The following is a 14,618-nucleotide window of genomic DNA, read 5'->3' on the forward strand; positions in this document are numbered from 1 at the left end:
GCTATTCCCTTTTCACCAGCTCTCCAACTGGTCTATCCCAAATAGGTTACAGAGGTGTTGTTGAGACATTAATCTACTAAGCCCTTGGGATGGCTTGGCAGTGTCTAGGGCAGCTGCAGTCCTGGCCATTTGCCTAGCTCACTCTATAAATATAATTTTCCATTTGTTCTATGTTGTGAAAAGATAGAAAGCACTATGGTATGCAAATGTAATCCGAGGACTTAATCTGATGTTATACTTTGAATTAATATTTTATGCTCAAATTTCCAACCCTCTAACGTATTTGGAAAATTTCTGGAAAACAAAACAAGACTTACGTCATGACTTGAGAGCCCAACCCATAGTGGAAATCCATCACGCTTTACGATATCTTCCAGAAAAAGCTGGCCATTTTGGTCATGAACACTTGCCAAATGACCTCCACTTTGAGAACATGTATTTAATGCTTCATACCATGTTACCCTTTTTTGAATAACGTTATAAATACCATCTTCATATGGAATAAACCGTGGCAGAGTAGTATTATAGTCTTCCTTGTAGTCAACTGTAATATTTAAATTAAAAGTGTTAGTGATTAAATTTAAATTATTCAAAATACATATTTTGGGTAAGGTTGGACATGCAATCATTTCAAAAGTTAAATAAAACTGGGCCTCTTATTAATAAGGGAGGTCAAATGCATACTTTCTTTTTCTTATAGCCACAGCATATATAATAGGCTCTTAACTATTACAATTGTCTGAGTGATTAAAGAAAGGCATAAACATTGTCTTTTATTTAAGGACCTCACATATTAGTTGGGCACAGAAAACACCACCACCTGAAATGAGGGCAAAACAATTAGCCACTAAAATATGTGTGAATGACTAGAGAAAGAGTCATCTGAATTAAGGGAGTCAGAAAACCTGCTTGATAAATTAGATCTCCAGACTTCAGGTTAGCTGAAATTAGGACTAAAAAGAAATAAGGTAAGCAGAAAGTCAGCTAAAAACAAACAACAGTAATAACAAAACCACAATGATGAGGGTATTTCAAAGGGACACAGAAGCCAAGTAAAAGAGCTCCCAATGGCCAAATCTGAAACAATTTGAGCAAAATATTAAATAATACAGTCTATTAGATTATAACCCAAAGTATAAAATAAATAACCATGAGACTGTGCTGATATAAATAAATAACGAAATAAATTTTTTTTAATGGGAGAGAATAGACAAATCTCCTGTGTAGAATTCGAAGTAACTTATATAGATACTTCCCACCTCAGGAAGGTAGAGAATAACTCTCCATTCCACAAGTAAGGACTGGGTATGGTAACTTCCTTACAAAGAGTATGATATGGAAAGGGGGAAGAAGAGTAACTCTGCAGTGGAGAAAGCTAATGAACGTTACCTAGACCCAGGTGATCAAGGTTAAAATCAACAGTGATAAGTAAGTCATGCTGACAGCATATATCCTTCACAGGATGTGATGAGAATGACATTTTACCTCTGTGGTTTTTTTCCCTAAACCCCAAACCCATAACCCCAGTTTAATCATGAGAAAAACATCAGCCAACCCAAACTGAGGGACATTCTACAAAACACATGACCAGTGCTCCTTGAAATTGTCAAGAAAAGCAAGAAAATCTGAGAAACTATCACAGCTGAGAAGAACCTAAGGCGACATGAAGACCAAGTGTAACGTGGTATCCTGGATGAATTCCTGAACAGAAAACCAACATAAAGTAAAAACTAAGGAAATCTGAACAAGGTATGGACTTTAGGTAACAATAATTTACCAACATTGGTTTATTTGTTGTGACAAGTGTACCATACTAATGTTAGATGTCAACAACAGGGGAAACTGGTTATCGTGTATATGGGAACTCTCTGTACTATCTTTGCGACTTTTCTGTAAATATAAAACTATTCTAAGATGAAAATTTTATTTAAAAAGGAAAAAAAAAAGAAGGTAGAAGACATCATGACCGGAAAAAAAAACCATATATAAAGGTGGAAATGAGAATGGTTATACACTGTACATGGGACAATGAAGAGATCAGCCTGACAGGAAAAGATACTTACTGAACCAAAAATGGGGAAAAAAATGGAGACTGGGAGAAGGCCTAGAATTTTAGAAGAGACTCTGTTTTCTAAAAGTCTCAAAAGCTTACATGAACTCAAAGCATTTAATAATATGGAATCCCTGGAGATTGTTGATGGAAATGGTGCATCAGAAAGTTATTCTGCAGGACTATGAAGGGAGAAAATGGGCCTGTGATGGGCTCCATGTTAGCAGAGGGCTTAGAGCAGAATGGCTGTAGTAACAGTTTTTAAGTTGTGAAAAATTTAAAACTGACATGCATTTAAAAATACACTTATTTAAGGAATTAGGCAAGGTTGAGAGACATTCACTTTCAGCCTGGAATGTCAAAACTCTACCCAAACACACTTCCTTATTTATAGAAATCTTATCCATCCTTAAGGCCCGACCAAGTTTTTACTCCTCCTCAGTACATTCTTTGTTTTCGTTATTCCTGTTTTCATTGGTCTCTTTTGACTTCCCAACAAATGTAAGCCTGTACCAAATAACCTAAGACTAAGCTGCATAAAACAGTGATAAACATTTAATGCTGTCTCCCCAACTACATTTTATTCCTTGAGATCAAGGACATGACACCAGGGAGTGTGTCTTTTCCTTCCTCTGTGACGTCTACAGCGCCTCTCATAGGACTGAATACAAGGGAGCCACTCAAAAAGTGCAACTGCATGATTCCCGCTAGTGCAGCTAATGACTTTACATTCTCTTTCCCTGGAGTAGAAACTCTACATTAGCATACTTACCCATTTCAATTTTGCAAGCCAGAATGCTGTGCTGGTGAAAGTAAAGTATGTCTTCAACAATATTAAAGGTTTGAATATCCCAGAAGCCATCAGTATTCAAGCCAGCAAAAAACTTGCCATTTTTTACAGCTGGTCTTCCTGATCTCCAGTGTGTATATGACAGCGTGGTCTTATCAGACCACATGAGAGAATTATCTAGAAAAGAAACACTTTTTTCTATGCTTAGAGATTAAATCAAGACTTGAATTACACTTATGACGTTAATATTTCAAACTCAACTAATTTTCTTTCTTCTTTCACCACCTTCTAAAAGGTTGTATAATTATGTGTATCCCTCTAAAATATTTTCTAATTATAACAGTAAACCATGCTTATTTTTAATATAGAAAGTACACATTATAAACATGAAAATTAAAATTTACTTATCATTCTACCATCCTGAAATAACTTTACATTTTGTTATGTTTTTCATCCAATATTCATTTTTTCCTACATATATGTTTAATTGTAATGGAAATTAACATAATTATTTTATTTAAAAAATTAACATATTTAAAACTAGTGATAGAAATCTCTTCTCTGGACCTAAACTGTGCACAATTTATGTCGATTGATTTTTGACAAGGGTGCCAAGACAATTCAATGGGGAAAGAATAGTTCCTGGGCAACAGGATATCTACATGCAAAAAAAATTAAGTTGGACCTTCTCCTTTTACCATACAAAAAACTCAAAATTGATCACAGACCTACATGTAAGAGCTAAAACTATAAAACTCTTAGAAGAAAACACAGGAGTATGTCTTCACGAGCCTAGGATAGGCAAAGTCGATAGACACAAGTGATAAAATAAAAAATAGACAAACTGGGCTTCATTAAAATTTTTAAAGTTTTTGTGCTACAAATTATACTACCAAGAAAGTGATGCGAGAAAATATTTACAAATCATTTCTTTGACAAAGGACTTATATCCAGAATACATAAAAAATGCTTAAAACTCAATAATAAAAAAGACAAATAATTTAAAAAATGGGAAAAGGATCGGAATATAGATTTCTCCAAAGATAACATACAAATAGTCAATAAGCACATGAAACGATGTTTAATATCATTAATCAATAGGGATATGAAATAAAAACCTCAATGAGATACCACTTCATACCCACTGGAATGGCTATAATCAACATAACATATAAAAGCAACTGTTGGCATGATATGGAGAAATTGGAACCCCCAATGGAAAATGGTACAGCAGCTTTGGAAAACCATCTGTTAGTTCTTCAAAGGGTTACACAAAGACCTAGCAATTCCACTCCTAGGTATATACCCAAGAGAAACAAAAACATATATCCACATAAAAACTTGTACATGAATGTTATTGATAATAACCAAAAAAGTGAAAACCTAAATACCCATCAACTAATGAATGGATAAATAAAATGTGGTATATCCATACAATGGGATATTATTCAGCCAAAAAAGGAATGATACTTGCTACAGTGTCACATGCATAAACCTTGAAACCATTATGCTAAGTGGAATAAGCCAGTCACAAAATAGTCACATATTATATGATCTCACGTACATGAAATGTCTAGAGTAGGCAATCTGTAGAGACAGAAAATAGATCAGTGGTTGCTGAGGGTTGGGAGAGGGGATGGGGAATGAGGAGGGACTGCTAATGGGTATGATGTTTCTTTGGGGGATAGCGATAGTTGCACAACCCTGTAACTATACCAAAAGCCACTAAATTGTACAACTTAAATGGCTGAATTGTATGCTATGTGAATATACCTTACTAAAGTTTTTTGTAAAACAAGTTGCTAGGCCTATTAAAATTATGAATTGGTATGAAGAGTGATGTCATTATTACCTACACATACTCCTTGTTGTCCTGGTTATTTCTTCCTTTCACTGATTACCATTTCCCAAGGCATTCTACCTAAACATCTGCCTGCAGCCATGATACACAAGAAATACGGTACATATGATTTGTTCTTGCTTGTTGCTTTATATCACCTCATGTCTTTGAGTCCCTCTTTCCCTCTCCCCAAATGTTAATAAAGTTACAATTTTCTGGCCAATGTGATAGGCAATGGTATATTTCTAAAGCTGTTATAACAAAAGAGTCACTTTTTCACTTGGCTTGAAATATCTCTCAGTTGACACATGGCTTCTCTTAGTAATTTCTATTCGCGGCCCTACTTTTGAAGAGTCAGAACTTTAAAAAAAATAGAATCCTTTGTATAGGTGGTATGTACAATTAAATATTATTTAAGCATATTTAAGTGATAAAAAACCACTATGGATATAAATTAAGCCAGAAAGAATTAGTTTTAAGCCAAATTTACTGTTTGCTGGAAATATCTTTCTATATGTCTCTCATATGTCTGTATATTTTAATAGAAGTTTTGTTACAACTACATTTTATAAAAGAAGTTAAGATGATTAAAAGAAAGCCTACAGATCTGAAAATGCTTTTCAGAATACAGAATACGTTTTCAGTTGTTTCAGATAATATAACTAACAAAGTACAGCAAAGGGTACAATTGAAATCTCTAACTACAACCTGGGTATAGTTTCTGTTGCTCCACATGGGATCACTGTTTCCTCAGTCACTTTCAGGTAAAGTCTGGGAACTTTCTACCTAGTTCTTCTCCATTTTTTTTCCATTCCTAAATTTAAGAGTGTTCAAGCATCATTAGAGAAAAGACTTGGGCAACTAAGTCCTACCATGATGAACTCATCTTCAGCTGGCAACCCAAGTCTTACCCATTACTTGATAGCTTAATTTTTGTTAACTCATCTGCAAGCCATAAACATTTAAGAAAAACCTGAGTAATTCTAAGAAAGAGACAGGTTAGATAGCAAAGAGAAGACTATTTTTAAAATGGTCAGATTTGAGTAATTAAGTTTCTTTGCCTACCCTACCTCTAGCTATCACTGTCCTGTGTCCCTTATTAAGTCCCTTTTTTGGGGTGAATGTATGCTTTTGATGCTTTATGCCCACACAGTGATTTTTTTCTAATTCCCAAACTTTATGATTTTCAGGACACCTCTAATTGAGTATCTTTCTAAATTGGTCTTACTTCCCCTATTATTAGAGTCTGTGTTTTTAAAAAATTTTCATAGCAATTATATCTTGAATTTGTGGCATTTGCAATCTCAAATATTCTATCCCATTGGCAGACTATGTGTCTCATTTTTCTAATGTATACCCCAAGCCAATGATATAAAACCAAACATGCAACATTAGTAGAAGTGTATTTCTGTTCTCACTCATCCCACATACATAGAGATATAAAGTAAGTATTGGAGATTTATGCAGGAGTGCAGTCATTTTAGTTAGTCTTGTACTGCTAGGAGGAAGGGTGAAGAAAGGAAATTGTTTTCCACCATTTAACTCTAAGCTTGGTGGTAAAGGCATTTTAGTGGCAGAGCAGAGACACAAAAACTGTCTTGGTTATTTGTATTAAGTTATGCTAAGTGCATAATTATAATTTTGTATACTGATTAACATATACTCTGAGGAATATACTTTCACAGCTTGATAAACAAGTAGTTTATAATGAACTATGAATATAAATAGTGAAAACCAGTAGATTTACAACTTACTTTCATAAGTTATACCTAACATGACCCATGAAGCCATGTAATTGTAGTGTAGAAGCTGCTCAAGAACAAAGTTATTCTCTTTTTCGTCTCGAATACTCAGAATATGTGATTTTGGATCTGTTAAATAAAAAATAGTCAATAATTTAAATAATTAATTATTTAGAACACTTTGTTTGATAGATTTAGTAATTTTTATTTCCCAGTTTAACACACTCCAAAACTTAAACAATAGTAGAAGATAAGAAAGACATATATAGAGGCTCAATGTCTACTGGAAGTCGAATCTTCCGCCGTCTTGAGCTGATAGGTTCTAACCGGTTTTTGTCGTACCCTCAAGGGCTATGTCATGCTTTAAGGGTTGTGCCATGCCCCCTTCCCTCCTGTTTCAAGACTAATTTGCAGGGCCCCAGCCAATGAACTTCAGATGGTAGAGGAAAAACATATTTTTCCTCCCCTAAAGTTTTGGTGACCATGAAGGAACAGAAAAGGCTGGGGTACCCTACTTGCTCTGGAAACCACTGGTGAGATCCTGGGACTACAGATAAAAGCTGGCAAAAGTCTAATTTGCAGATCCAGCCAGGGACCCTAAGAAGGTTGAGGGATACCATTTACTCCCCAACAAATGCATACTACTAAGTGAAAGAAGCCAATCTGAAAAGGCTATATACTGAATGATTCCAACTATATGACATTCTGGAAAAGGCAAAACTATGGAGACAGAAAGAAGATCAGTGGTTACCAGGGATTTGGAGCGGGGGATGAATAGGTAGAGCACAAAGGATTTTTAGGGCAGGGAAACTCTTCTGATGTAGTCGTGGATACATATCATTATACATTTGTCCCAACCCACAGAATGTACAACACCAAAGTGAATTCTAATATAAACCATGGACTTTGGATGATAATGATGTGTAGGTTCATCAATTGTAACAAATACACCCTTCAGGTGGGAGATGCTGATGGTGGAGGAGGCTATGCCTGTGTGGGTACAGGGGGTATATTGGAAATCTCTGTGCTTTCCCACTTAATTTTGCTGTGAATCTAAAACTGCCCTAAAAAATAAAGTGCACAATTTTTTTTTTTTTAATGACTCAAAATCTCCTCACCAACTGCAGAATCATTCTTATTTATGTCAGGACACTTTCAGATTCTGTAAAAAGCCAGGACATTGGAAAAATAATTGTCCTATAATTAAGAAGAAAAGGAAGGGGGGGAATTAAATAGTGATTGCCCTAGATTTCTGATAATAGGCAAATAGGACCCCTGAATTCCTTTTTAGAGGAAACCTACATCCTTTCTCTGTCCCTTTGAGATATAAATCTTACTGTATCTTTGAAATATAAACATCCTAGGAGATAACTCTTAGCTAACAGAGCCATCTGAGACTAAAAGAAATAAAAGAGGGAAAAAGAGGCTTTTTGGAAACAAACTGATACTTGCTGTTTCCAAAGAGTCACCGCTGGCCCTAAATTTAGTCCACACTCTCCACAATACTACATATCAGGCAAATAAAAATCATAAGGTTCTTCTCCAGGAATACTGGTAAAAAGCTTTAGCCCTCATGAGCAGGTAACCTTAACTTGTTCTACCTGCCAGAAACATAATTCAGATTAAGAAAAAATAAGTCAAGAATGAGAATCAACTCATAAAAATTAGTGAAATTTATGTTCCTGTGTTTATACCTAACTCGTGGCTGGGAGAGAGAGAGAGAATATCTAATGGGGTCAAGCTGGCTAAAATTGAATGGTTTTATTGTAAGGGTTAAATGAGCTTTAATAGCAATAGTGTACCAATGCAAAAGTAGAATTTTGTTTTCTTTCTCTGTTACAAGGATACAGTTTTCTTGGATTATAGGTCTGTTCTTAATGAGAGATTGTAAAAGGGTCTTGTTTTTGTTTTTTTAACCTGATGAATAATTTTCCTAGGAAATATAGATTTGATGTCTTATCAAGATAATTTCCTGTGCTTCTTGTTGACTTCATTAGGTCTTTGGTTAGTTATGAAAACCAAAACTTCTCAATATTAAAAGAGCTAAGGTTTTTTTTTTTCTCATGTGTTACTTCTTATATTTGCCTTTGAAATCTTTTATTGTCACATTGGTAAATGAATAAGTAAGTATTCTTTCATAGTGATCTGTGATCAAGTGCTCAAACCTTTTGGCATTTTTGACAAACTTTACAAAATCAAATTCTAAATAAAGTCTTTTTGACTTCAAACTAACTTTGAGATTTCCCAGAAGGCTCCTGAAAAATCTCAAAGGATTTGTTTTCTCACCTGGTAAATAGAGAGATGTTAAATTGATTAGATTTATTTTATATGTTAAATTGCATGGGCGGCATTGTAAAAAAAAAAAGGATGTTTAATATTCTTTAGGTTATATTTGTATGGATATATGTTATTAACATAAATGTTTCAGCAATTGTATAAAACTCCTAGAAATCTGTTAATGTCCTTACTGTCTATGTAATCAGTCATAATTCCAGTTATCTTAAAATGTTGTATGCCACAGAAGTAACAAAGTTTCCTTATCAATTGCGTTATAATGAACTCTCGTTATATCTTTAACCATGGCTTTTTACATCTTTTGTTATTCATAGACAATTATTGTTTTACTTTGATGTTCTCCTGAAATCTTTTACAATCAGCTATAATCCAAAAGTACTTAATCCTCAAAGAGATTCATAGAAAAGACTCTGACAAATACTCTGGAACACAGGTTTCTGATAACTTTAAGATTATAGCACTGGACTGGGTAAGAGTTTCCAGAACTCTAGTAAAGAAACTGATGGATTCATGAAACTGCGAACTCAAGATCAAGCAGAACAAAAATTAACTATATAGGACAGAATAAACTGATGAGGATGATTATAAAAAAAAAAGAAAGATATATAAATTAAAACTATCTTGTTGCACTAAATGAATAGGTTAAAATGTTTTCAAACATTTTGATCTTAAATTTGGTCTTACAGAATAGTGGAAAACTAGTAGCTGAGCGGAGAATCTGAAACATTGATTCACTTTACTTTTCCCCATATAAGGCTTATTTTGAGTTGATACAAATCCACCTATATTAATGACACACTGTCAAAGACTATAATAAATAAAAACCTCTTAGATGGGCTAAAAGACAGACCTTCCTTTTCCGTAGCGATCACTGTTATAACAGGATTTTAAAAGTTTAATATTTCCCAAAGTGTGTTCCTCAGGGGTTCCTCGGAAAAGAGCTACATTGAAAAAAACTTTACAAATTTTGGTTAACCAAAAGTAAACTAGTTCATTCATGTCAGTATTTCTTAAAGTATATGCTAATGCACGTTTGATAATGTTTAAAAGGAAGTGAAGATGTGTGGTATTTCTCACCCTTGTTCTTTAACTAAGGATCTTTTTCTTTATAGAACAACTCAAGAGTAGTGTTCCACAGAACACACTTTGGGGAATAATGGTTTAATATTTTCCATAGGAACTTCCTACAAAGTTGATGGGTCCATTGTTCAAAAGTCACAAATCCTCAGTGGATCTCATAGGAAATATCTGGAGAGTCCTGAGAGCTGAAAGTATGAAATACGTATTTCTTTTAAGCAGAGCTGCTTCTTTCTGGCTTATCTAAGTTTTCAACCACTCAAACTGACGTATTTTCTCTTTGCCCACAGCCTAACTTGATTTAATATCCAGCTCTCTGCTCTCTAGTGTCATTTCTTTCTCTTTTTAAGTAGAACCCATTTATACGTGTAAAGAGAGACTAGTTCCCTAATGGATGGGTAAAAAAGGAGGTAACTCCTACATTTTCCATTTTAACTAAACACAAATTTTAATACTTTGTCATTGATAATGTAGAAATTAGGAGATGAATATTTTTGAGTTCTAGTTACTAGCACTAATTAGAAATATATATTGAATATAATACACTCAGATGAGATTTGTTTTCTAATGATCATAATGCAACATATAATGGCCATACAACATACTTACTCAGTGTCTGGCATTTAGAATGAACTTCATCTTGTGTTGTCACTATATATCTATTCTTTGTTATCATGAAATTGTAGCAAGAGTTCTGAAATGGTATCCATGGAGTATTTAGAACAGGAGATGGACATTGAACACTGTTAACTGGTTTGACCTCTTTTTCAGTCTCATCTAGAAAAAGATTTAACGGTAAGAATTCTAACTTCAGATATAAATGTTAAATCCTGTTCATCGTAATTAGACTTGATTTGTAGGACATATTCAGGAAGCCAAGAAATAATAGCCTGGTGATGCTTGTTCTGTTTATGCTCAAATAAAATGTGACCTATTAACCAGCTTTCTGTAGGAAGGAAATTATTTAATACAATTTTCTTTCCCCTGATGCGGAATGAGTAGAAGAATGTGGAAAATGAGGTGTTATTAGGTTAAATGCAGTTTCTGTCTTCCTGCATCACCAAACTTCTAATACGAGGGGCCACTTCAGAGAAACTATACAAACATAATAATAGGCACCTAAATATAACTTTGAGAATTCATCTTCAATTTTCTGGCTACTGATATCTTCTCTAACTTTAAAAGAACATTTTATGAAATACTTGATGTTCTAAATAAGTTATTGCTTTAACCAAAGCAAACAGAAATAATTTAAAATCTGACATCTAGAAAAATCTGAATTCGGCATTTTTTTTTTCATTTTATGAAAAGGCCACAGATTCAAAAAGATGTAAACAGAGATATGCTCTATTCAAAGCCAATCAAACTGATTCAACACATGGTGGAGAGTATGCAATATTTCTCCCAGCTCACAGCAACTCCCTTTGTGAAGTAGTCTTTTTTCTAACCACAAACCCACAAATGTGGGCCCCTGGAAGCTGTAAAACCACTTTCCTCTGACTGTGCTAGAGACGGCATATCTGACTTAAGCTGAGTCTATCAGATTCTCTCTACAGATTTGAAAAGTGGAATTCAGAGATAGTCAATTCATCTCCAGTTACGGCTAAAATTGAAAGCTGCAGAGCTGCCATGTTTCACCAGGTGCAGAGAGAAGCAGGAAGTACATAAAGAGAAGAGTGCAGACCCACTGAGAGAAACAGAAAGGAGAGGTGCAAGACGGCGTCTCTGGCTTTGAGATCCCCTTTCCTCGGGAGGCTCAGCTCTATCCCCATTTCTGAGGATCTAAATTTCCCTTTTGGCTTAAGCTAGCGTGAGCTAATTACTGTTAGCAACCAAATGAATCTTAACAGTGACTCATAAAAGAAATGTTAAGCATTGATGATAAGAATTACAAAAGAATTCCACAAATGTAAGTTTTCCGTAAGAATATAAACACAAAATGTATGCAAAATGAGGCTAACAAGGACTTAAAATTCAAGTCAATTACTATCGTCAGTTGACAAAAATAAAGATAAAACATATCTAAAATAACAAATTAATGACAAAATATTTAACATATAATAATTCTCCTCAAACACAAATTTTCACAACAGATTTTGTTGTAAAAAGGACATGATTATAATTGTTTTATAATTTTAAAATCAGATTTTACAAAACCATTTCCTCAAAATTCCACTACTCATGAGACTGATAACAATTTAAGAAATAAAATATTTGAAATTAGCATACTTCCTGAATAATAGCAAATAGCGCCTGGTTGATTATTATCGCAGTCAGATGTTTTCCAGAATCCATCAGTGTCTAATACTACACAGTCTTCAAGTTGTTCATTATTTTCAGCCCAGCGACTAAATTGAAGATGTTTCCCATCTGACCAACCAAAGTTGAGTTCATCCTGTAAGGAGCAGAAATATATCTTAAGTGGCGATACTTCATGTTATCCCTATTGTATGATTTTGACCCTCATGGTCGATCTAATAGTTTTAAAATTTATTTTATTTTATTTATTTATTTTTGGCTGTGTTGGGTTTTCGTTGCTGCACACGGGCTTTCTCTAGTTGTGGTGAGCTGGGGCTACTCTTCATTGCAGTGCGTGGGCTTCTCATTGCGGTGGCTTCTCTTGTTGCGGAGCATGGGCTCTAGGCACACAGGCTTCAGTAGTTGTGGTGCGTGGGCTCAGTAGTTGTGGTGCACGGGCTTAGCTGCTCTGCGGCATGTGGGATCTTCCCGGACCAGGGCTCAAACCTGTGTCCCCTGCATTGGCAGGCGGATTCTCAACCACTGCGCCACCAGGGAAGTCCCCAATCTAATAATTTTTAATTTTATCTTATGTTTAGCACATATTTACACAGCACTTACTACGCACCAGGCATTGTTTTAGGTACTCTGCAAATATTATATAATCCTCATAACAACCATACGAGATAGGTACTATTATTATATCCATTTTACAGATGAGAAAACTGAAGCCATGTAATGTGCACAGTCACACAGAATGTAAACCACAGTGCTGGGATACAAATCTAGGCCATTAGGCCCTGGAGTCCATGGTCTGAACCATTATGCTTTGCTGCCTCACACATAATTGGAACCATTGGTTGTTGGAAATCAGAAAGCTAAAATGGAGTGAGGACCACTGTAAGCTCTGATTAACTTAGAGATAATATGTAGTAGTGGAAAGAACAGGGGCTTCAGAGCTAAGCATACCTAGTTTTGAATTCTGGTTCGGTCACTTAGCTTTTAATTGTGGTATTACCTTGCCACTTTTCCATTCCTTCATCTATTAAATGGATGTGACAATCTCATGGGGTTGGAATTAATGGGGTAACGTGTAAGACACACAAGTCAGTGGCTAGCTGGTACACAAGAAGAGCTACATAGACGTCAGCTCCCTTCCTCTTAAACCTTCAGGCCCTGTGCATCTCACACCATCCTTTTCACACTTGTCTTTGAAGAGAAACTTCCTTATTCACTACATTCTATTGTGCGCTAGAAGTCTGTAAACATCTATCTTTACATCCTGACAAGGGCCTGACCACCCACCTGTCTTGAGAGAGGCTTTACAAGGTAGGTACAGATGTGCAGGGGATGGATTGTGAAGTACAGGCCTGCCTGAGTTTTCCTGTGGTGCTGCCAGAGCACCAGCCCTTCCACACTGATCCACTGAGCTATGCTTTCCTAGGCTTGGGGCAATTTTGCACCACTGGTTTATTTGGAATATTGGGCAAAAGACCACACACAGTCTCACAGTCTCCTTTGTGAACCAAAAATAGCAAATGTGGTGAAACCTCAACACTGCCAACTGTTTCATTCAGAATTGTTCTCTATCAGTGTTCCAGTTGTAAACTTATGGCCAGTTAACCTCTAAACCAAGCGGCCTCAAATGTGGCCCTTTGCCCCTGTGATGTTGCCTGTACGGAGTATTACCCTGGATTCCTTCCCCCTCGTTGCACTCCCAACTAACCCAGGTCCCTGGGCCTTTGGAACTTCTGTTCCTTGTAGATAAGTCATCCCACTCACACCATCTCTTTACTGAACACTAAATCTCTTTATTAAGACTTTAAGTATCTCTTCACTAAATTCTAGACCTTGACTGATCTTAATTAAAACCTGTCTTTTCTAATAGATTAAGTTCCTTTCAGCATCCACAAGGGAAGGCTGCTTGTTTTTTTTAGTCTCAGATATCACAGAGCCATGAGAATGAGGTAGTGGGTATTTTTATTTCCTTCAGTCATTTCCTTTGAGGTTTATGCCCTTCTTCTCTGACATTCACTGAGGTCTTGGCAAACTCCCAGAGTCCTTGCTTCTCTCTGACATTCACTGAGGTCTTGGCCCCCTTGCTCCTCCCTGATATTTACTAAGGAGGTGCCCCAAGCCTTGCTCTGTCCTCCTGGTCTTACCACTGACTTAGGGACGTCTATGTTCATGTGGATGACTCACCCCGTTCCCAAGCCTTCTTGACTTCCTCTTCTTCTATGGACTTTCACTTCTATGTACTCGAGTGACCCGCTCTCACAGCCACACTCCAGACCTTCTATAACCCAGAACTGCTGCACTGCAGACACTGTAAACATGCCTCAGTCCAGACCAACATCATTTCCTGCATGAATGTCTACAAGAAATTCTAACCGGTCTTCTATCTCTGGACTGCTCACTTCCTTCCCCAGCTTCTGCCCAGCATAGTTTTTCTCAAGTCAAAATCTGATATTGTTACTACCATGTTTAAAATCTTTCAAAACCTTCCCATTGCTTTCAATGTAAAGTCTTATTTATACTCTGCCATGTTCCAAAGATTTCAGGCAGCTTATGAAGATACATAAGAAA

General features: G+C 35.8%; 1 protein-coding gene across 2 annotated transcripts in view; it reads right to left on the reverse strand.

Moving 5' to 3' along the window:
- Window positions 1-14,618, reverse strand: part of LOC309662312 (CD302 antigen) — a 131,578-nt gene that overhangs the window by 51,164 nt on the left and 65,796 nt on the right. For both annotated transcript variants that reach the window (XM_082464902.1, XM_082464898.1), the window contains exons 26-30: window positions 12,024-12,189; window positions 10,404-10,571; window positions 6,435-6,551; window positions 2,823-3,017; window positions 318-544 (exon numbers count right to left, since the gene is read on the reverse strand). In XM_082464902.1, the coding sequence (XP_082321028.1) occupies window positions 318-544; window positions 2,823-3,017; window positions 6,435-6,551; window positions 10,404-10,571; window positions 12,024-12,189 (873 nt within the window). The remainder of the gene's footprint in view (window positions 1-317; window positions 545-2,822; window positions 3,018-6,434; window positions 6,552-10,403; window positions 10,572-12,023; window positions 12,190-14,618) is intronic.

The sequence above is a fragment of the Balaenoptera physalus genome, assembly GCF_965194825.1.
Source record: "Balaenoptera physalus genome assembly, chromosome: 6".
Lineage (NCBI taxonomy): Eukaryota > Metazoa > Chordata > Mammalia > Artiodactyla > Balaenopteridae > Balaenoptera > Balaenoptera physalus.